At 48.7% G+C, this 23,893-nt stretch overlaps 1 protein-coding gene across 1 annotated transcript in view; it reads right to left on the reverse strand.

Moving 5' to 3' along the window:
- Positions 1 to 23,893, reverse strand: part of LOC8040937 (echinoderm microtubule-associated protein-like CG42247) — a 76,398-nt gene that overhangs the window by 42,021 nt on the left and 10,484 nt on the right. The window contains exons 4-7 of the mRNA XM_042290357.1: positions 21,144 to 21,293; positions 19,660 to 19,729; positions 10,747 to 10,848; positions 7,274 to 7,363 (exon numbers count right to left, since the gene is read on the reverse strand). Of these exons, the coding sequence (XP_042146291.1) occupies positions 7,274 to 7,363; positions 10,747 to 10,848; positions 19,660 to 19,729; positions 21,144 to 21,293 (412 nt within the window). The remainder of the gene's footprint in view (positions 1 to 7,273; positions 7,364 to 10,746; positions 10,849 to 19,659; positions 19,730 to 21,143; positions 21,294 to 23,893) is intronic.

The following is a 23,893-nucleotide window of genomic DNA, read 5'->3' on the forward strand; positions in this document are numbered from 1 at the left end:
AACACCTTCCCGTTCCTGTGCCACGCGTACTGACAGTTGTTTTCCTCTGTCCAATCCTTGGCCGTCCAGAGCAGTGCTTTTGTCGTGTCATCTTCTCGAGAATGTATTTTTCGCTTTTCCCTCTCTTAATTTGCCTTCTGTTATTCAGCCACTGCTCCCTGACTGCTGCATTCGAAAAGTGAATGACAATCCCTGGGGTTTTATCGGGACGAGGGGCACAGAAGCATCAGCCCTACACAACCGCAGAATACAAACAACCGTCGAAATTCACGACAATACCATAATGAAAGGCCACGCCTAGAAATCTTCCCGAACCGCAAAAAAAAAAAAAAAAAGACTATATAGCTTTTAAGAAACATGCTCCACGTCATCGTAAAAACTCAGACTTAAAAAAAAAGATCATATTTCTTGATCGGTCTGGAACTGATCATGGGTATTCCATCTGCTTTACGAAATAATTTTTTAATTGCTGGTCCTAACAACTCTTTAGGGCATTATATTCCAATAGACCAACCTCACCAGCCAGTTTTGTTACGTATTTGCTACAGGCTTGCATCGCGGGAACTCTAGTCTTTCTGCACGCGCGACAACCCAGCTGCTGGTAGGCACGAGCAGAGCTCGACACAGCACGAGCCGCCTCGTGCACTGTCGCCTGCCTCCAGTCAATGTTACTAGACTACCTCAGTCGTGGAGCACCCGCGGAGAAGGGTACCCCCCCCCCCCCCCCCCCCTGCACACACTTTAGTTCGGCTCCCGTCGTTTGAAGCGCCATCTATATTTTCGTTTTAAAACTGTTTGTCCCGTAGAGTAAAGTGGAACGCCACCTAGACGCTACGCTTCGAAACGTGCGTATTCCCATAGCCTCTCTATACTCACAAAGCCTGGCAGTTCGACGACGGAGCCATGGAGTGCCCAGTCGCAGATTTGGACCGCGAGGATCTGGTTGCACAAGGCGTTTCTCGGGAAACCTGATAGTCCGCGAACAGCTCTTGCAGCGGCGAGGACCCGAAACATCGTTTTAAAACCAAACGAGAAAAGAAACCGCAGCGCGAGGAACGGCAGGAGCAACGGCGGACATTCCATCGATCGGGAGAAGTGTGTTTTGGCGTCCCGCCGCAGCGGGGCGCCCGTCACGTGGCTCTCCCAGAGCCGTACCCAGAGCCGTATATGGGGAGAGTTTGGCCAGTTTATGATCTTGCCGCCGTAACGCCCCCCTCCCGAGTGAGCCAATCAGCCCGCGGCGCATAACGAGAGGCGTGAGATTATGCGGGCGAACTACCGGCTAGTCCCAGCTGGAGTAAGGAGCGCCGCCATTTTCATTCATTCGCCCGGCGGAATGCATGGGATCGACATCCAAATTTCAGTTGTTTCCTTTTATTTGACAGGCTCTGGCAAGAAAACGATATAGTATTATTCCTCGGTAGCTTAAAAAGCCAACGAATGAAGTTTCTCCACGTCTGAACGCAAACTTTTATTCAGGCGAAAAAGAAATAAGCCCGTAGCAGAAGACGCGTCGCCTCAACAGTGCTCGGCGCCGACAGCGTTGCGTCAAAATGGCGGTAGTCTCCTCTTTGCTCTCTTCTTTCTCTCTCTCTTTTGGCGCTCGCCTCCTTTCCTTTACTTTTCTCTTGTCCGGCGCTTTCGTCGACACGCCCACTGGCCAAACCCTCTCAAAATACGGCTCTGGACTCTCCTCTCATCCGCTGTCTGCCGCTCTACCTTTTCAATTTCGGCGGCCGCGTCTCGTGGCGATCTGCCAGGCTTTGTCAGTACAGAGGAGGCTATGGCATTCCATAGAATACGCTGCAGTTCTCATAGCAGCCGTCCGGCGCGTCGAACGACGGGACGCGGGCCGTGGTGAGAGAGGGGGGTACTGCTCGTGAAATCAGTGTCTATGAGCAGTTCCGTAACTGAGCTAATCTAATAACGCTGCCTCCTGTGAACTACATCTATGGCGGCGTCAGGCAAACGTGGAACGCTTAGTGAGATCAGTCTAATATAACGCGACAAATATTGTAACCATCACTCACTCGTCATCTCAAAACTGTGTCTACAACTAGAACTACACAATGTCGCAACAATCAGGAGTTCTCTCAGGCGTGCTTTATTAATACCTTAGAGTCAGTACAAATTCCGAGCCAGTCGTTTTGTCCTACCATCGCAAAACCAATTCAGCTTCATGTTCCTAAAAATTATTACCAATGACCAAATCTTCCAGACTCTTTGCTATCAGCCCCAGAAAGGTATTACCTTTTCTTAATTTCTAGTGAGCCGTAATACGAATTTTCTTTAAAACAAATTATTTTAATTCATCCAATCTTTCTGCTTACCATTACCGAATAGAACCAGTGACCGCCATTTTTGTTATTGTCAACGATACGACAGTGCTTTTAATAGACATAAAGTAACTTTTGCAGGTGTTCGTTCGGTTGTTTTAATATTATGAAAAGTTTCTACAGCAGTTCCTTTATATCTTTGTATTACATATTTTTGTTTGTTTCTTGGTCTACGCTACACTGCGCCGTTATGTAATGCCCTCGTTGGGGCATTATAAATTTGAAATTAATTAAATGGGAAAATATACATAACGCATTATAAAAAGCTTTGTGTTTTTGCCTTATAGACACTTCAGCGGTACGCATCATAGATAACGTAGCTCTGGCTTAATATATTTGAGCACGCAGGCAAAACATGCTAACACCGAAAGGCAACGGTCTGGGATTTTTTTGTTTGCTTATAATTTAGCGGAAAAATTATCGACCTAAGCAAAGGTTGTTCAACGTTTACGTGGCATATGACCGAAGCAATTAAAACGGCAGTTACCAGAGGGTCACCGGGACAACAAAAACTCATGATAAGACGACGAAGCATGCATTCTTTACGGCGAAGTGTTATCTCCCGAAGCACGTTGTTGCTATCGTTTTAGTCATTAGAGTGTTTTAGTAGATCGTACAGCCATTTACGCTGCGCTATCCGCTAGCCGCTGCGACCTCCGCTATATGTAGCGTAGTGGAGCAACATTTTTAGGTTTTAGTATGATGTTCACAACCCACTACGTATTGCAGCGTTACGAGAGCTAACGCAACGCCACTAGCGGCTTTTTCGGACACTAAGGCTCGCGTAAAACAGATTTGTAAAGCAATTCTTCGCAAATTTTTTTATTAACGTCGTTATCTTAATAGAATATTTTGTTCTTTGTTGAATAACGTGTTAATCGTTGCGTGTTTTGTAAGTAAATTGCTATTCTCTTTGCAATGGAATACAGCTGACAGCCTAGCTGTCCAAGCCAATTCGATATGGGTCAAGCGGAAAAGCCACCGAGAAGAATCTTCAAAACTAAATGATAACCGCAGCTCGTCTGTTGCGTCGTTTTTCACCGAAGAAGAAATGCCACATAAATTCCTCAAATCCGCCTGCCCGCTCGCTTCTTTGGTCGGTTTTGTCCTCGCGACAAAGTGGCCGAGCATGAGGCCGCACCCTTCGCTCACAGCATCACGAACTGCGAATACATATATGTCTTTTTTTTTCGTGGTCGTGTTTAGCATGTCCGCCATAAATCGCTACCAGTTGCAGTCGTGGAACAGTTTGGTCGCGGCTACTTCTCGCAGCAGCAAGATATAATCCACCCCTCAGAACTCCGATCGCGAAGCGCACAGACAGGACAGGCGCGGCGTGGCGGTCATCTTGAATTGCGTTCCTCGTTGGCTCTCCCTTATCTTGCAAGACTCTTTCTCCCGAGACCCACGCTAGCACGCCGCGCAACGCACCTCGCTATTTTGGTCCGATGGCGCGCCTCCGCTAGCCTCCGCAGCTCGGCAATGATTCCGCTAGCAGCGCGCATCCGCAGTAGCTTCGTCGCTCTAGCGTATAGCGCAGCGGGAGAGCCAAAACTATCTACTAAAACTCTCGATGGTGAAAGCAATCAACGCAACATTCTGAACGAGGCATTACTTTGTGGGATAGGGGTGCAACTCTGGAAGCCACTTTGTTCGGGCCTTTGAGTGTCCCCTGGCGCGAAAGACTTTGTACTGCGTTTTTTTTGTTTGGAGTGATAAACTCAGTTTGATAGAAACAAAAAACAAAAAAAAACATTACCATTCGAGCGAAGAACATGATATGTGACCGTTTTTACTTCAATAATGCGGATGACACCTTACAAAATAAGCAGCAAAAAAAAAAAAAAAAAAATCAAGGCGCACGTGTCTCTTTTAATTTTATCAGAACAAAAAAAAAAGACAGTGACTTCAGTTTTATATGAGCGTATATATTAACGTGCAATGATAAGCTTATCGTGCAAAGTGCCTCTTGAGAACTTAGCACAACGTGTCGCATGCCCAGGATAATTTGTTTTATCGAATTCGCGTACAACTGAAATTTGGAACTCCTTGATCACTAAATAATCTTGGTCACTGGCAACAAGCAAGTTCTGTGAATTCGCACATGATTGAAACCTTGCTTAGCGACACTTGAGTAATTGTAGGCCGCCTCGGTGGCTCCGAGGCCTCGGTGGCTCCGAGGCCTCGGTGGCTCCGAGGCCTCGGTGGCTCCGAGGCCTCGGTGGCTCCGAGGCCTCGGTGGCTCCGAGGCCTCGGTGGCTCCGAGGCCTCGGTGGCTCCGAGGCCTCGGTGGCTCCGAGGCCTCGGTGGCTCCGAGGCCTCGGTGGCTCCGAGGCCTCGGTGGCTCCGAGGCCTCGGTGGCTCCGAGGCCTCGGTGGCTCCGAGGCCTCGGTGGCTCCGAGGCCTCGGTGGCTCCGAGGCCTCGGTGGCTCCGAGGCCTCGGTGGCTCCGAGGCCTCGGTGGCTCCGAGGCCTCGGTGGCTCCGAGGCCTCGGTGGCTCCGAGGCCTCGGTGGCTCCGAGGCCTCGGTGGCTCCGAGGCCTCGGTGGCTCCGAGGCCTCGGTGGCTCCGAGGCCTCGGTGGCTCCGAGGCCTCGGTGGCTCCGAGGCCTCGGTGGCTCCGAGGCCTCGGTGGCTCCGAGGCCTCGGTGGCTCCGAGGCCTCGGTGGCTCCGAGGCCTCGGTGGCTCCGAGGCCTCGGTGGCTCCGAGGCCTCGGTGGCTCCGAGGCCTCGGTGGCTCCGAGGCCTCGGTGGCTCCGAGGCCTCGGTGGCTCCGAGGCCTCGGTGGCTCCGAGGCCTCGGTGGCTCCGAGGCCTCGGTGGCTCCGAGGCCTCGGTGGCTCCGAGGCCTCGGTGGCTCCGAGGCCTCGGTGGCTCCGAGGCCTCGGTGGCTCCGAGGCCTCGGTGGCTCCGAGGCCTCGGTGGCTCCGAGGCCTCGGTGGCTCCGAGGCCTCGGTGGCTCCGAGGCCTCGGTGGCTCCGAGGCCTCGGTGGCTCCGAGGCCTCGGTGGCTCCGAGGCCTCGGTGGCTCCGAGGCCTCGGTGGCTCCGAGGCCTCGGTGGCTCCGAGGCCTCGGTGGCTCCGAGGCCTCGGTGGCTCCGAGGCCTCGGTGGCTCCGAGGCCTCGGTGGCTCCGAGGCCTCGGTGGCTCCGAGGCCTCGGTGGCTCCGAGGCCTCGGTGGCTCCGAGGCCTCGGTGGCTCCGAGGCCTCGGTGGCTCCGAGGCCTCGGTGGCTCCGAGGCCTCGGTGGCTCCGAGGCCTCGGTGGCTCCGAGGCCTCGGTGGCTCCGAGGCCTCGGTGGCTCCGAGGCCTCGGTGGCTCCGAGGCCTCGGTGGCTCCGAGGCCTCGGTGGCTCCGAGGCCTCGGTGGCTCCGAGGCCTCGGTGGCTCCGAGGCCTCGGTGGCTCCGAGGCCTCGGTGGCTCCGAGGCCTCGGTGGCTCCGAGGCCTCGGTGGCTCCGAGGCCTCGGTGGCTCCGAGGCCTCGGTGGCTCCGAGGCCTCGGTGGCTCCGAGGCCTCGGTGGCTCCGAGGCCTCGGTGGCTCCGAGGCCTCGGTGGCTCCGAGGCCTCGGTGGCTCCGAGGCCTCGGTGGCTCCGAGGCCTCGGTGGCTCCGAGGCCTCGGTGGCTCCGAGGCCTCGGTGGCTCCGAGGCCTCGGTGGCTCCGAGGCCTCGGTGGCTCCGAGGCCTCGGTGGCTCCGAGGCCTCGGTGGCTCCGAGGCCTCGGTGGCTCCGAGGCCTCGGTGGCTCCGAGGCCTCGGTGGCTCCGAGGCCTCGGTGGCTCCGAGGCCTCGGTGGCTCCGAGGCCTCGGTGGCTCCGAGGCCTCGGTGGCTCCGAGGCCTCGGTGGCTCCGAGGCCTCGGTGGCTCCGAGGCCTCGGTGGCTCCGAGGCCTCGGTGGCTCCGAGGCCTCGGTGGCTCCGAGGCCTCGGTGGCTCCGAGGCCTCGGTGGCTCCGAGGCCTCGGTGGCTCCGAGGCCTCGGTGGCTCCGAGGCCTCGGTGGCTCCGAGGCCTCGGTGGCTCCGAGGCCTCGGTGGCTCCGAGGCCTCGGTGGCTCCGAGGCCTCGGTGGCTCCGAGGCCTCGGTGGCTCCGAGGCCTCGGTGGCTCCGAGGCCTCGGTGGCTCCGAGGCCTCGGTGGCTCCGAGGCCTCGGTGGCTCCGAGGCCTCGGTGGCTCCGAGGCCTCGGTGGCTCCGAGGCCTCGGTGGCTCCGAGGCCTCGGTGGCTCCGAGGCCTCGGTGGCTCCGAGGCCTCGGTGGCTCCGAGGCCTCGGTGGCTCCGAGGCCTCGGTGGCTCCGAGGCCTCGGTGGCTCCGAGGCCTCGGTGGCTCCGAGGCCTCGGTGGCTCCGAGGCCTCGGTGGCTCCGAGGCCTCGGTGGCTCCGAGGCCTCGGTGGCTCCGAGGCCTCGGTGGCTCCGAGGCCTCGGTGGCTCCGAGGCCTCGGTGGCTCCGAGGCCTCGGTGGCTCCGAGGCGAGAGCGCCGGCCTACGGATCCCCATGTGGCGGGTTCGAATCCCGGCCGAGCTGCCCGCAATCTGACGGAGGCTTATTGCGGAGAAGGCGCCGTGTAACCGAGCTTTCGGTTGCACGTCGAAAGATCCCCAGGTGGTCCAAATTAATCCTCAGTCCTCCGCTGGGGCGTGCCAGATGCCCGTCGTTGGTATGGCATGTAAAACCCCCAAATTTGACTTTTTGAATTGAGTAATTAGTCTTATTAACTTCTGTGTCAATATTATTGACACAACAGCTTTCCTTGGTATCGGAGGACAAAATACCAATATATGGGAAGACACGGCCGAATGCGAAAGTTACCAATGGGCGTGCGGGTCGGCCGGTGCTACTTTTCGCTTGAAGTCTACGCAGCGCCTGAGCTGAAAGAAGCGCTCATGACTTGAAGGCGTACACATGTTTGTCGTTGAACAACTGTGTTTCACAAGGCATGTACTCACAACAGCTCTGCCGAGGACAGCATTATTTTGCCAGTCCCAAAGGGAAAGCTCGTGGTCCAGGCTTGCGTCCACGGCCACTAGCAAGAGACCCTGAAAGATAGGATGCAATAGTAAGTTCGCACACAATTTTACTCGACTTAAATATTCAGAAAGTGAGTCGCTGTACGAGGTTTCTGAACAGGGAGTTTTTTAGTTCGTGTGGCCGCAATAGCTAGCCAATACTTCGTGTTCTCAGTGTACAAGCTTTAGAGGCTAGATCTGGAGTAATAGAATAAACTTTAAATTAAAAACTACTGTCCCTAATTATGGATAAATTGGATTGGCGTTACTTGACTGTTCAAAGTAATATACTAGAGCACTAAAATAACACGTAATTGGTAGATACTTGCAGCCTCCAAAGTTCTTCAATGTATATAATATATGGAATGCAATATTTCAGCAGTGACCGGTAAAATTTGCTTACAAGACGAAACAATAGTTGTTTCGGGGAAATGAACAAAAACATATTTCTTTTTTACTAAAAGTATAATATTTCGGATATCCTGAGCTATATGTCTATTTTGAACTTCTCTCCTACATTACATACCACACGTTTATTCTTTCGATCGTCCGGATTCACTTACTAGCGTAAAAAAAGATAATTTAAGTTTTTCGGGGAGCTTCCCTCTCAGTTCTACAAACATGTCACAATAAGTAACCAGTAGCGAATTTTTGCTTTCTGCGCAAGATGGCGACGTAGACCGAACTCAATGGGCGCAGCCAGAGCGTCAGATATCGCCCAAACAGCGGCGGCATAATGACGTTACGCACGCAAGTCAATAGGGCTGTGTTCCAAATCTTACCCTAATGGATCCGAGTTACCGCGGTGGGTCATGTCACGCAACAACACAAACTAAAAAACCCTAGACGCGGGTTGGTTTTAGAACGCCAATGTACAAAATCCTTATCCTTGAGGAAGACCTTGTAAATTTTCGACCACGACCCAGATGCCATCCGGCGTCTAATATTTTGCTCAGATAACAGCAAGATGGCCGACCTCTCTGACCCCCAGCGTCGCCTCTTACAGCGTAGTCAGCTTCCGGGTTTCGAGCCGCACGCCGACATCCCGTCAAGTTAAACGAGAGACCGTTCGTTGTCCGACAACGAGAGTAGCAGCGACGACATCGACGGTGGTTTTTGTGGGCTCTTGATTTTGCTGCACAAGCCCAACGACGAAAGAACAAGGAGCCAACTGGGAGTAAGACGTGTTTTTTCCCGTCCTCAAAGAGCCAGCGGACCAGTGGAACACACCATGTCTTCTATCGACAGGGGGCTCAGGCTGCTCGGTTAGAAGCTCGACCGCAAGCTCCGAGAATTCAGTTCCCGCTTTCGCAAAAACCGCCGCCCGGCCAACACCGGCACCAACTCCTGGAGCCCCACCACGAAGGTACTGGACTCCCCATGGCGCTAGAACTTCGGCCGGCTCGTCTGCAAGCCTGGCAAGCAGGGAGCCCTAGCCAGGCGTTCAAGACCGGCCTGCTAGAAGTCAGCAGCCCATGATGGCCCCGTGGAGACAACCGACGCGAGGACCACTGCTAGGTTTAAGCCTTTTCAACCTCTTCAACCACAGCATCAACCCCTCACGCTCGTCCGCAAGCTACATTTAAACCATCAGCACCACATTTGTTAATTCACTTGTAAAATACCATCTCATCATCATTGGACGCTCCGCCGTGCTGCTGAGCTATGATAGTAGACGACGAAGAAGAAGAAATAAACATGGCATTAAGATAAAAAGTACGAGAGATGCACACACAAAAAAAAAATATCTTCTTACATACCATTGTCACATACAATTCACCCAAAAATTTCAGTTTGATGTACAGCGCACTGACCTTAAAACGAAAGTACCAACTTTCACGAGCGCGTCGATAGCCGAGTTCTACCCTGACTGACCGTCAAAAACTAATCGTTTTTTTGGCTTACTCCAAAACCTTAATGATGTATTTTTTTTTTTTAGGTTTTGGTGCCTACTTTAGCTGTTTAATCTGTTATATCGTACCGTCATCAAGCCTCTCCTAAAATTTGTGTATTTCACTGTACGTCGAACTGAAGTTTAGGGGTGTCTTTTATGTGAAAACAAGTGTAATGGCTACACCCTCTTTTTAGAGTGTGCTTTGTGTCATTAGCAAACTTTCAACACAGACACGTTGAAGTTGAACTAAGTCCTGTCTGTAACATCAAACAGTAGCCTCTTCCGAAAATCCCGGCCGGGAATTCGCCGCATTTGAATATTCATCTCGTAGTCCCCCGGAAAAAAGTCGTCGGAACAGACGTGACCCACGCGTGCGCCGTTGTCATCCGGACCATCGCAGCCAATGGCTCGATGCCACAGGACCCTACGATGTTACTCGCAGGGCAGGTTATGAAACTGTATGACGTCTGCGCTACTGTAAGTACGTCTTGCAGCGGTGCCTCACAACGCACACGGTTGGCATGGCGGGCACTGAGACACGCGGGCACAACACTCCCATGCGAACAACGATAAACACGAACCACAACCGAGACATTCCGTGAACAGAGGATGAGGAGCCGAGAAGCGAAAAGCAACGGAGCAGCCGACAGAGTCACCGCAGCCACGATTGCTGTGGTTAATAAGCAGCAAAAGAGCCGGATGTATTTGAAACCGGAACGGAATTGCAATCGCGTGATGCATTATCATGCAAATAATAGGAGCGCCAATGAACGATTATTTGTTTGTATTATTTTCACTTTGTAGTCTGAAATTTAAATAAAGTTGAATATCTTTTCCGCTTGAAATGCTCTTTATGATAACGTTTTGTGGCCTCCGGTACCCACAGAGTGTCCTATGGTCGTTTCAGAATCGTCAAAACAACTTAATTTTATATGCGGTTCGTAAAATACAGACGAAATAATTGGCCGAAAAGCCCAGGAAGCAACATCCTCGAGATTTAAATAATATTTAAAAACCAATAAAGTGAGGTCTGTACATTTTTACTGCCCCTTTAATAACAGGGTGTCACGTAGTACGACTTAACAACGAGATGTCACGTCACATGGCCAAATGACGTCACGTCGTGACTGACGTCCTATGACCTGAAGTCAAGTGAATCGTTCACGTCACCTAACTTAACGCGACGCGTTCACGTAACAAGGCGCCAACTGTCAAGTCATTGTGTCACGTGATGTGGCCACGTGATGCAACATGACGTCATAGTGTCTAGTCATAGTTTTACGTGATACCATGTCGTCACGCGATGTTGATTTGTACACTAAATATATCGGAGAACAGCACGAAGGGGCTCTCGGACAAACTTCTAGGATTAAGGTGTTCTATACAAAATATGTTTTTTTGCTTTAATAAAAAAATCGGTATAGTGATACGTTCACAGACGTTTTGTTACCGTAGAATTTAGTAAACTCATTGGAAAAAATCAGACCGAGCATCCCGGGCATTAAACGAAGACATGTACCTTGTGTGAAAAGGCTAAGCACGAGAGTCCTTCCCCGATAATGTCCGTGCCCAGGACGGCGAGCGTTTCGAGTGTCTCCACTTTCCATACGCGGATGTGAGCCTGCAAGAAAGAGAACAGACATTTTTCGAGTCAAGCGGAGCGAGGGCCATGCAAATGGTTATCAACCGCAACCCACATCGGCAGTTAGATATGTGGCGCAGAATTATGCTTCTAATATGTTTTGACAAAAAATAAATACGCGTGGGTAAATTCGCGCTGAACAGCATCCGCGGACTTTTTATCAGCGTCCAAGCTATATCTGTTTGCTTTATTCATTCTTGTAAGCAGGCTCAACCCGCATGTCGCCTTCATTTACACTCTACAACTTACACGGGCTTTCGGTGAACGCATCTTATGCAGCCAAAACCTTCCCAGCGACGCGCATGTCGATATTTTACCTCTCGCGTCATTGAAGGAGCGAAACAATAATGTCGAGTTTAAGTACAGTGTAGAATGGAGGAGCATAAAATGATTAAGTTTAAAGTCTCAATAAAATTTGATCAGACACCCATGCAGTTTCGTACCAAGGGTGTGGCACGTGGCCCGGGCGACACACGAGGAGAGGGAGGGAAAGGGGAGGAGGGGGGAGGAGGGGGGGAGGGCGCCGAGTAGTTGAAGAGGAACCCCTTAATTAGGATTGGTCTAAAGGCACCGGCACACTTTGTGATTGCAGTCAGTTGAGTGTACAAGGTAAAGAAACAGAAAACCGACTGGGATGGTGTTGTAGACCAATTAGCTTCAACGAAATCAAGGATCGTTGTGTCGCAGTTTTTATGCCCTACTGTGACATATTATTTTCTTGGTTATATTTGTTCCATGATTAGTCAAAAATTACTAATAAAATGTCGGAAATTTAAAGAACACTTAAATAAAGTCCAAAAAGGTAGCTGCAACCAAAACTTTAAAGGAAACCCGACGTTTGGAAACCAACTCGCTTCCTTCTTAAAGGGTGACTGATAGCACGCGGAAGAGCAGCAGCTCTAACCTCTTCGTCTTCAAAAAATAAAAATAAAAATTAAATTTAAAAAAGTTGGAAATTAAAAAATTTTAAATAAACTTTTTAGTTATGGAGACGGTCATCTCTTTAGCTTTCTTCTCAGGCACGGAGGCCATGTGCGAAGACAAAGGCTAATGCGCCTAGGAACCGGTTTAGGTTTTCTGGCGTATGCTGGATTTGCCACGAATCCAAGAAAAGTCTTCTTCGGAAATTGGGCTCTGTGTCCACCACGTGTTGACAGATTCGCTCGGGAAAGTTCTTCGTCTCGCCGATTAGGTTTTGGGGCACTCTGCGTATCAAATGGTGTAAACCACGCCCTGTGCTCTTCTTTTTTTTTCTGGTAGACGATCTTTTGGTCTTGGAATGAACATTCCCAGTGTGCACGTGGGCTTGTGGTCCGCCAGAAATTATCATCATCATCACCACGTGAAAGCTTACTACTTGGCATGAGGACCGCCACTGCACCCAGGGATAGTAGTACTCAAAAGATACTTTACTACTTTACTAAAAGGAGGACGCTTAAGCGTTGCCTTTAAGAGTGAGACGCGATGGCGCTATCGGGCCCCGTTCGTATCGCCTTCTCATTCGCTTATCGCGCTCTTCCTACCAGTGAGCACCACGTGCGGCGAACACGGTGGCCTAGTGATCCAACTTCCGGCCGCCGAAGCGTACGGAAGTGCTCCGTTGGAGCGTTTCCAGTTGCCCAGCTTGGCCACATAATCAGGAGTCTTGACGCTGCATCGCAGGATTACGAACTTCTTTTGCCGACGCTGCCATTTGGAACGTCCATTCAGAACACTGTTGTTTCTACTTGCCGACGTGAAAGCGAAGCTGTTCCGTTTGTAACCTTTCGAGACGCCCTCGCACTGGCGGCACTTCTCCCCGAGGTGCTTGCCTTGGGGGCGCATCAGTATAACCCCGTGTGGGCAGTGACCTTCAAGAGCGACGAGGGGAAAAGGAGGCTGCTTGCAGTTGGCGACTTCCAAGTTAGGGACCGTCGCTGCTTCATGGTGGCTCCTAGGAACGAAGACGTCCGTCTGAAGCTCCACTGGCTGCTGCATCACGTACAACACGACGAGGCACTATCGGCCTCAAATGAAATGCGAACAGCGGAGCGCGTGGCCATCGGTACATGCTGCACCTCCTCGATGCCTCCTGAAACTGATAAAACTGCGGGTTAAAGAGTAAGATGCTGCGAGGGTGTGCGTCCTACTCCGATGTGCTTGACCCTCGCACAGCGAAACCCAAGCTTCCACACTGCGCCGGTGGTGCGCTGGAAGGACCGTCACAGCCATTTTCGATGGCTCGGCATGAGCCATGCAAGGAAGCTCGCCATTCGCAGCAGGAGCAAACTGCTTGCGCGCGCGCATCGAGCGCGTTCGTGGAGCATTACCGCATCGTCATGCTCCGTCCTAACTTGCGCAGTTCTCTTTTTCTTAATACGAGTTGTCACATTCTTTCGAAAAGTATAGCATTAACTGTGCGAAATACGAGACAGAAAAACAAGAGGGGGCCCTGGACGGTCGGTGACGCTTAAGTGAAGTCAGTTGCTCGGCAAACTTAGATATATCAGCTCCCAGCATTCGCCTTGTATCCCCTATCGCTTTTGTGGCTCGTGTGTGGTGCTGGAATTTGAAAAATGCAGGTCCCTTAGCTCCCGCGTCCTCCGAACGTTTTAACAAAATGTAGTAAGTTTATAATTGGCCTGAAATCAACATTCCTCAGAGCACAGCCATGATCTCGTCAAGTGCACTAAGTCAGCTCGTTTGTGCACGGAAGACCCGCGGAGCTTGATTGACGTCAGTTATCAGAACCATGCAACAGATATCCTGGTGAAGGACCGAAAGCGCAGACTCCAACAAAACTGTAAAACAGCGTGGACTGTAAATGACATTTGTTTATTTACTCACGTGCGCAAAAAAGTTGGGGAAAAAACTTGAATGCTCCAATCGATGAATGCTGACACCTTGCTTTCTCTATGAACCAGTGCAGATATTTTATCGCGTAGAGTTATCGGTAGATGTTTATAAAAAGCGAGGAATTCCTTCTGCTCCTTTTGACAAACGATGCCAAGCGTTACTATTCCGAATCGGTCTAGAATTGTTACCCTGTGCGAACAAGACGGTAATCAAAGAGAAATAGTGAGGCTATGTGGTCGCCCATTATGCACAATTAACAAAATAACAGCCGGTTTGGGACGAGCAGCGAATTGACAACCTCCAACGTCGATCACGACCTAGGGTGACGGCGGAGAACAAGGCCAGATTGATTGTGGCCGCTGTAGACGATGATCCGACACTGACAGCCCAAGAAATAAAATATGAACTCAACCTCAATGTGGCCGTGATGACTTTACGAATGCGGCTCCACGAAGCTGGTCTGCGTGGCAGTCCCCGAGAAAGAAAGCCAATCCTTTCGGCAGTCAACAAGGAAAAATGGCTTTTGTTTGCTCAAGAACATTAAGCTTTTACTTCAGCAGACTGGCAGAACCTGCTGTTCACCGATGAATCTATGTTTACTACTCGCCGAGATTAACGTCAGGTAATATGGCAGGCCGACAACACCAAGTAAGAGCTCTGGAATGTTATGTGAGGGCTTCACAATTTTCTTGTTACTGCTACTTACACTCTGTATTAGCTCACTAGCTGAGAAGCCAGCACATATATTTTTGGTCTTGAATAGCACCCCCCGATGAGGACAGTATCAGTGTTTTCACTAGTATACTTACTCTCGTCGAGCTACTTCATGATACTCTCGTGAGATGAGACATTCAACTCCGATGAGAGCTGACACAAGAGTTAGGTGATTTTTTTCAGGTTCAAGCCATGCAATTTTCAACGCATTGGCAGTAGCGGCCTTTGCGCTGTAAGCGTATGGGGCGAGCTCTCAAAAGACGGACTGGGTCATCTGGTTCGCATTTAGGGCTGCTTCAACTACGCGGTTTATAGAGAGTTTGTAGAGTTGGTGCTCCTGTCGCATGCTTTGGACGGCACCTTCAGCGACGGTATTTTCTATCGGCAACAAGACTGCAGCCAAACCCACAAAGTGCCAAAGTGCGTGGTCAAACTGCTGCAAGATAGAGGTATCATGATGCTCAGCTGGACACCCCAGGGAATTGATATATACGCCACATAAATCGTCTGGGGGGCGATGAAGAAGCCCCTCTCCTACCGGCATCTACAGAGAGGATCGGCAGACGACTTGTGGTCAAAGGACGAGGCTGAGTAGGAGCGGCTGCGAGCTTCAAATCCGGTATCCCGCCTGATGGAATATCTACCTCGTCCGAAGGCTGCTGTTGTATAGGCTGAAGGACACTTCACAAAGTATCAATTGGCTCCTCACCAAGACCATCTTAGTAAAATACTACAACGAAATCAAGCCGGCCCAGACAGCTACTGCTTCGGCGCTGGCTGAGGCGTCAGCCTTTGCCGGTTGCAGCATTCGTGTTTTCTTGTCGTTCAATCATTAAACGACAAGAAAACACGAATGCTGCAACCGGCAAAGGCTGACGCCTCAGCCAGCGCATCTCATGTTTATTGTGAGACAGAATTTGTGCAAACAGTAATGATTACTGTTTGCACAAATTCTGCCTCACAATAAACACGTCATTTTCCGTCCACGCTGTTTCACTATTTTCAAAGAGCCATGAGATCTAGGTCCTTCACGAGGACGTCTGCGTCCTTCTGATAACTTACGTCAATCAAGTTCCACAGGTCTTTCGTGCACGAACTAACTGCTTTAACCTCTATTTCACAATTCTGACGTATGGGGTGACCGTTTAATGGGCGCGCTGAACAAGATTCTGGCTGCCTGAACAATGTCAATGGTAAAGTTACTGCATTTCGTTAAATGTATGGTGAATGCGGGAGCTGGCGGACCTGCATTTTGGCAATCCCAGTGCCACACACGAGACGGAAGAACTAGAAGGGACACCGAGCGAGCTCTGGGAGCTGATACATAACAGTCTGCCAAGTAATGGACTTCACTTCGGCGTCAGCAGCCGTCCTGGCGCCTGTCTAGAATTTCGCATAGGTTCCGCTATACAGTTTACAAAAACTTTACATCCGTTAAAAAAAGAAAAAACTGTGCAAGTTAGGAGGGAGCATGTCGCTGCAATAATGCTCCACGGACGCGCGCGCGAGGTGCACGCGCACGCAGTATGCTCCTGCTGCGAGCGGCGAGCTTCCTCGCATGGCTCATGCAGAGCCAACGAAAGTGGATGTAACGGAACTTTCAGCGAACCACCGGCGCAGCGTCGATGCTAGGATGTACTGGGCGAGGGTCAAACATAACGGAGTAGGACACACAACCTTGCAGGGCCCTACGCTCCGATTTGCCGTTTTATCAGTTTCAACAGGCCTCCAGGAGGCACAGAATGTATCGAAGGCCACGAACTCTGCTGTTCGCATGTCAGTTGAACCCGAGAGTACGTGCAGCCCTCGCACCCTACAGAAAGGTGGCGCGCCCCAGGATGCACACACATGGCATCGATCACTCGCTCGGTGTCCCTACAGCTGAGGCCCGGAGTCAAGGTGGACGACCTCCCCCACCAGCTCCGTATCCCCGGTGACCTGGCGCTGGTCGTGGTGCCCGGCAGGGCGCCGCCATGGTTACGGTGTAAGGACAAGGGCCAAATCCGAAGGGAGTGCCGAGTGGCGCGTTGTGCGCTCGGTCGCCGCTTCGGCCACGACGAGAGTCAGTGCGTCCGTACCTACGCCAACGTCACAGGACCCATGGAAAACGATGGTAACTCGAAGTACCTCATGGACGCGGCAAATGCGAGGTGGCCGCATCGGGCGCTTCGGACGGGCAGACCCAAAGGCAAGCGTCACGCCGCCATCAGAAGCCGAAGGGAAGCCAGGCAAGGCCGACGAGGCATTGGGTTGAGGACGCTACGGGGCACGCTAAACAGCCTGATGTTCCACTGACTGAGAGGGCTGCGACAAGCAGTGTAGAAGCTAGCGTTGTCGAGGAGTCTGCCGTTGACGCAACCATGCTTGACGCAGGGGCCTCGGCAAGCTGCCTTAAAATCAAAAGGTCTCGCGAGGACGACGGCACGGACCGAAGCACGGCAAGCCACGAGGAGCCGCCTTTGAAAAGCTACACCACTCAGGAAGCCACAGCTCAATATTATGTCGAAGTTTCCTGCTGACGACGCAAAGGTGGCCAAACCACCACCGTGACTGTGTGCGCCTGCAGCTGGTCTTGGAACTTGGGACGGTCAGACGCCAGCTCCGCGTCAACACGGGTGAGAATGCTTTCGACCTGAGTTAACCACCACGCCGTCTCGCTCTTCCTGGAATGGGACTAAGAGTATATGTGTCCCTACGTGTTGCCACAACTAACGTCCGTGGGCTGGCAGCGAGGCTTCGGCAAGATCAGTTCAGTAGAAGTTTTGCTGAAAATTATCTTGATATTATTCCCGTTCAAGAAACGAAAGTTGACAGCTAGGAACAGACGGACCGCATGGTGCAACGTTTTCGAGCCTTTCTTAATGTATGCGCCCCGCACTCGGTAGAGACTTCCGGGAGTTCTTGGTTGTTCATTCGCCAGTCGGTAGGCGTTGCCAAAACGGCCGTTGTTTTATGTCCATCCGGACGCTTTGTATTGTGCGATTTTTCTTTTTCATATATTTAATGACGTGTCCTTTGCGAAATGCGTTTCCGGAATTTGTTGTTTCGTGCAGAAACTTAATGTGCTTCAGTGTCCAAGGCTATATGCGTGAAGTTTCGCTCTAAATCCTGATGCTAAAAGTACATTTTTAGAGCACCTCAGTTCAGTCACTCGGAAAGGACTGTATAAATATTTAGTTGACATTTTGTTACCAATGCCCCTCTACATGTGATTGTATGCAAGGGCGAGGAGCGGAATGTGCTAAAAAGAGTTAAGTTTCGGCCAAGCCATAGGTGAAGTATTTTTTTTCTTTAAATTGCATTGTGGCGTCTTTCCAGTTAAACTTTGGCTAAAGAACAAAGGCATTTTTGAGCCGTGGTCCATAAATTTCATCCTATGCAAAAAACCTGAGTCGATTGAACACGTCTTCATAGAATGTTAGGATGCCGTATTTCACTGGGACATTCTTCAGCGTACGATGAAGAAAGACCTTCCACTAACTGCACAAGGCATCCGTTTCTTACTTGTGGAGAACGAGAATGGTGTCCCTTATGATATTTTTTAGCTACTCGGCCTCCACAGTCTATAGAAGAAAAGAAGGAGTGTACCTCATGCGGTTGTTAGTGCGCGTGCCGTAAGAGAAACTTTTATTGAAAGTGTGGCATATATCCGGGAAGTTGACCGTGCAAAGTCTGAACCTCTTAATTGGTTGCCAATTCTGAATGAATTAGTATGTTTGAAATATTTTAATGCAATCCTGTTATCCACAAAGTGGCCAACGTGTTTTTCACATTTTTTAAACTGTGCGCGTCCGTTTTTTGTGGCCCATGTCTAAACAGGCAAGAAAAATATTTAAAAAAAAAGAAAAAAAAAGACACGGTGGCCTAGACAGCAGCGTGTCTGGATCGCAACCGAAGGGTCGTGGGTTTCGTATCTCGCCTAAAAATTTTTAGATATTTCTTTAGGGCAAATTAATTATTTTTTAAAGTAATATCAATTGAGACATGAGGCGACCTTTCATTTGAATCGCATGTCATTTCTCTTAATCACTTCTATTTCACACACGTTTCGCGTGAACGCTGCGGGTTGTTTGAAATTCCCGCGGAAGCTCGTGTGGCTGTGACGTCATGACTCTATCGCCCAATCAAAATTTTCACGTTCGCCATTTTCTCGTCACACCACCGATGCCGGCTTTTCTGCGACAAGAGTTCCTTGACGCAATCGCGTTAAAATTCTACCTTGAGGATCGTAATTGGCAGAGTTTCGCCATACCTCCACTCGTTTTCACAAAATAATCAAAGCAGAATGCCATTGTTTATCCAGCAGCTAAGTGAAGATAAACCCTAGAGCCATTAGTCGTAGCTGGAGTATCCATTTCCTTCCAGAGAAACACTAGTGGGGTATCTTCGAATGGCGTCTGCGAAGAATATGAAAGCTGCAATAAACTATGCAAAACTGCGTTATGAAACAAAGGTGAATTAAATTTAACTTATTTCTCATTTTTTAGTGCTAATGAAAATACACGGCACTGGTAATGACGCACAGAACGTTAAGTTATAAAGTGAGGAGTGAAGGAACAGAAATGTTAACATTGCATACACTTACATGAAATTATAAGAACGCTTCACAAATCTTACTGTATCCGACAAAGCACTAAATTGTTGGCAAGTTTCTCGATGTAAATTTCGATGCACAATTTCAGCAAGCTGATTACGGATGTTTGATGTAATCAAACTACTCAGTTGAAACGTCCACTTGCGTGCTCGCTATCCCAACGTTTGTCACGACGGGTCGTACAATTAACTAAAGTTTGAATCTGTTGAATAACGTTTTAGTTTGTTAAAATAAACAAATGGTTTTAATCAGAAACTAGTTGAGTGACACCTAAAACCACTACATGAGTAAATCTTAGAAAGATTGAGAGCGTGTTAGAGGAGTGGTGTGCTAAATCTAACACTCGCGCAACAGGTGCAATGATGGAGGCGCGAAAACGCGTATATTAATCGCCTGGTGGCATTATCATTTGAGCTTATGATATCTTGCACTAACAAACTCTAGATCAGGTTAAAAGGTTAAATTACGGAAGCCGTGGACCAAATCAAGGTTGCAAGTATTCTGTACAAGATGGCGCTGCCTGTCGACCCAAAATTTATTGCCCGGCAGTTATAATAAAACAAATTTGGTGGTAGCTCTTAGTAACATCAGGATATGAGGCAGTAGGAATTGAGCTTCAAATAACAAGTAAAATTAATGTAACTCACGTGAGAGGTACGATTGTAGCCTGGGCCTTGTCCAGACGCGGCAACATCTTCAGTGTAGTTGTAAGCAATGCTGCAAAAAAAAATGTTTTTCTTTTTTTAACTTTTGTGGCAAACTTTTTTGCGGAGCACGATCACGTAATATATTAATCGTTATTTTTGAGAAGAGAATGTTTCGAAATCCTAAGTACCACTAGCGGTAAAGCACCACGGAAAACCTTCTTACAATGAATTGACCGTTGCAAGTTTAGGTTTAACACTAGGCAGCAAGACCGTGGTTCTGGAGTTTCTACGCCATTCAGTGGAGGCCTGTCACAGGTTAAACACGAGTGCTGTGTAAGCGTTCGGCTGGAATGTGTCCTTACTAATTGTACAAAAACTTTAGCCGACCGCTGCAGCACCACACGTGTACAAAATCATCCCAAATAAAGCACTACGACCCTGCTATACTAGAAGGTGTTCCATCGGATCTCGTCTATGTCCTCAAAATTACTTCGCAATTGTTTTCGCTGATTTTTTTTCGACGAGCCTCAGGTGAAAGCCGGCCGAAGAGCTAAACATTCTCCAGAAAGTTTCTTGACAATAGCTTATATATGTGCAAGATGTAGTTGAGCCATAAGACATCTTTTAAGCAACAGAATATATATATATATATATATATATATATATATATATATATATATATATTGATTTTTTTTAAAGGGTTGATATATTTTCACTCTCTTTCACAACAGAGGGAGATGTCCTGGTTTGTAAAATTTGAAGAGGACGAGACAATCCAGAACGGTTACAGAGTGCAATAACCCACAACAAAGTATTGACCTCCTACGTGTCACGATTACACGATGGTGTCCATTGCATAAACCGTCATGGGGGCAGCTGGCTATAACGCTACCGGAGGCGGTTCCGTGTTTCCAGCGCCGTGCATGCGCGTGTCTGGTATAACATCGCGCATGAGCTGAGCGGGGGATTTTCTCTTCCAGGTTGGCGACCACACCGCCAGTTGGTCTTCTGCTAGCGCGGAGCAGATGACGCCCAAGCGCTTGCCGGTTTTATAGCCAGATGTGTCTACAAAATAGTACACTGATTAGTACCAGACTTTTATTCTTCACATTCATTTGCGAAGTATCCATTTTAGTGATGATGGGGTGCGTGTAGTGTATTACTAACATTTTCTGGTTACAGGCAGCAACAAAGCATGGGAGCAATGACATCATGAGCAAGATTATTCTTAATAAGGAGGTGATAATTCTAGTAAGTGCAGTCCGACCTTCAGGCAATGAAAACATGTAAAAAAGTAAGCACACGCATGGCAACAACGTACATTGTGATAGAATGTATCGAACCAAATGTGCAAAGATAACGGTAATCAAATAACTCTGGTTTTTGCAATAAAAGTCATCTTAGTACATTAACTATCACATAAAAACGTGATGAGCAAGGTCACGTAGTGCAAATGCCACACGGTGTAGTCTATAAAAGCCTACCAGTCAATGTCTTGTGTGTGCCCCAGATAGAACCTCTGTTGGTGCTTGGACCGGTTGAAAAGGACCGCCAGTGCTGCAACGTTGTAGAGGATCTCGCCCGTCCGGACAACGTGCAGGTTCTTGAAGGGTCCCTGACCCCGGTAGCCGTGTCTGTTGGACGGTGGTCAAGGCTATGGACACAACATCGACCACCAAGGTCCTCAAAATGCTCAAAACTTGATGTGACCCGGGGTGTTGTATTTCCCGAAGTCCAAAGTTGCCTTCAATTCTAAGGATAGCTATAGATTCATAAGTTTAATCAAACTCTCAGATTTACTGGACATTTTAGTATATATAGATTCTCTGGTTTTATGTAAGACTTATGCACCGCACCGCCTGCGACGACACTGACGTGCGTTGATTGAAATAGGGGCCGAATTTTTTTAGAGTGTATTCAAGCTCACGGACACTGTAAAAAACTGACTTTACGGTGAACCAATAAACGAAACGCCTACGAAGGCGCTCTGCACATTCTTTCATCGCAAGTCGAAGCGTGGCTGACGCTACAAGCCAATGGGGCCAATCAAGCAGTGTCAAAACGCAACTACTCGGCGTGTGTCGTCTTTCTGTGAATGTCCTATCACCTGTTAGACCAGTCGAGTGTGGTAAATGCTCTTGCATGTCTTCAAGTTTTTTGTTTCTTTTAGTACGGCCCTGACTTCCGCTGAAGGAAAGTATAATCCCACCCTTGAGTATTTTAGTGTGCAATCGCTGCAAGACTAGAAACTGAGCATCGTTTGTTTGGAGTCCCTTTGAAATCACCTTATTCAAAGACTGGTATTTAGTGGTGTCCCGGCTTTCAAATTATGAAGGTATTTGGACTTAACTCCGTCCACGTTGACAAACATCTGTCAAAAATGAAGACAGTGGCTAACTGAATAAATGCACTCTCATCACGGAAGGCGGAAAAGAATTTTAAAAAAAATGTTTATGTGCAAAATATTCAATATTTTTATGAAGTCTAATGTTTCGTGTTACGACAACTTTATGTTCGAAAATTATAAAATCATTATTTCAAAGATTGATTCAACCAGAAATATAGTGTACCTTTCACAACTACGATACGGACGGAATTCAGCGGCAATCGTACGAAGCAATTTTGGATAATAGAGGTTATAAAGTGTAAACACAATTGACGAAAATAACTCTCCACTGCTTGGTCATCAGTGAAGAGGGCAGGAATATCCGCCTTTATTTGTACCAATACATACGGCTCAATAGGTCGTACAATAAAAAGCGACTGGCGCATATACAGTACCTTTTCTAAAGCCAATTATTGCCTTGTTAAACTTTTTTTCCACATTTTGTTTTGATTAATGATGCAAATTTATTCAAATAGCCCACAGGGGTAAAATTCAGTGCCGAATCGCCGATTTCTTAACCAATGAATCCACAAAAGTTGAATTTTTTACTAGAGATGTCATGGGCATCAACATCGTCTTGCTTTCAAACTCAACATGAATAATTTCACTTCTTACCATGCATTTAGTGCCCGCAACGCCATCTCGTCCAAGTACACAACAGCAAACTTCTTCACGAATTAGATATACAAGATATGAATCACCTAGGAAAATCACGTGTCGATCATTAGCTTCCTGATAGAGACTATTATACTTCGTCTCAAACTACGATGGACTAAAGGCCAAATCTACGGATCGCCCGATCCAATCAGGATTCACTTAGAAATTGTGCGGTATTTCGCTTCTATGGCCGTATCGGTGCCCCCGTCTCGAATCGCTGATGAGGGGATGGGTGGACAGTGGTTCGAATCGAAGAGCACTGAGTGACTCAACAATTTTACATCGCAAATAAAGCCACAACATATAGGCTCTTTGTAGCGTCGAAGCTCTATAAAAATGATGCGGCGCTTTTGGATTCGAGCATTATTCGTCCACCCCTAATCAGTGTTAAGCGTATCATAGTATAGCGTGGAACGTGATTGGACCTGGTGGCCCGTGCCTTTGGCCTTTAGTCCATTGTAGGGTTAGACAAAGTATAGTCTTTATGGGCGCTGTGTTGTGCTTCCCACGTTGCTAGTGCCTACGATAAGGGGATAAGTGATTAGAGCGTCGCGTTGCTTTTCTTTGTCTATTCGCCGCTTTTGAATAAACCCAAGATTGTATTAAATTAGAGATATTTCATGCTGTACAAATTAATATTAATATTTGTACTTGTATAAATAAAAGTTCGTACAAAATATGTTCCAGCTTACAAAACAAAAAAAAACTGCTGATTTGCTGGGCCAGGGAAGTCTACGAGACACAACGTATTCTAAAATTCCTCCTTTAACACCGATTCAGTGTTTTTACTTGAGTGAATCAAACAAAAAAAAAACTATTTGATTAGATAGTACTAGCTGGCCGCTTGACCTCAGTAAAAATGTGTATACATTGGTATCCATCTTCCGTCTGTCTATACCTGCCATCAGACATAGCATGTAAATGTATGCTAAAAAAACTTATGAATGAAATGGAACCGCTTCTTTAAAACATGCCATTCATGAACCTCTAAAGCCAAAGAAATGTCAGAAATCGTCTTCCAATAGTATGCAATACCCATTTATATTTTAAACATTCTCTAACAATTCGAGAAGCATTCACATTGAACAAACTAGCCAGTTAAACGTCATTAATTTATCGGGTAAGCCATCTTAATCGACGCACAGCCTTATTTCAGTCTTCAACAAAACGAACGACACCTAGTAGGAAAAA

The sequence above is a fragment of the Ixodes scapularis genome, unplaced genomic scaffold (genome assembly GCF_016920785.2).
Source record: "Ixodes scapularis isolate PalLabHiFi unplaced genomic scaffold, ASM1692078v2 PGA_scaffold1__304_contigs__length_218370807, whole genome shotgun sequence".
NCBI classification, from domain to species: domain Eukaryota; kingdom Metazoa; phylum Arthropoda; class Arachnida; order Ixodida; family Ixodidae; genus Ixodes; species Ixodes scapularis.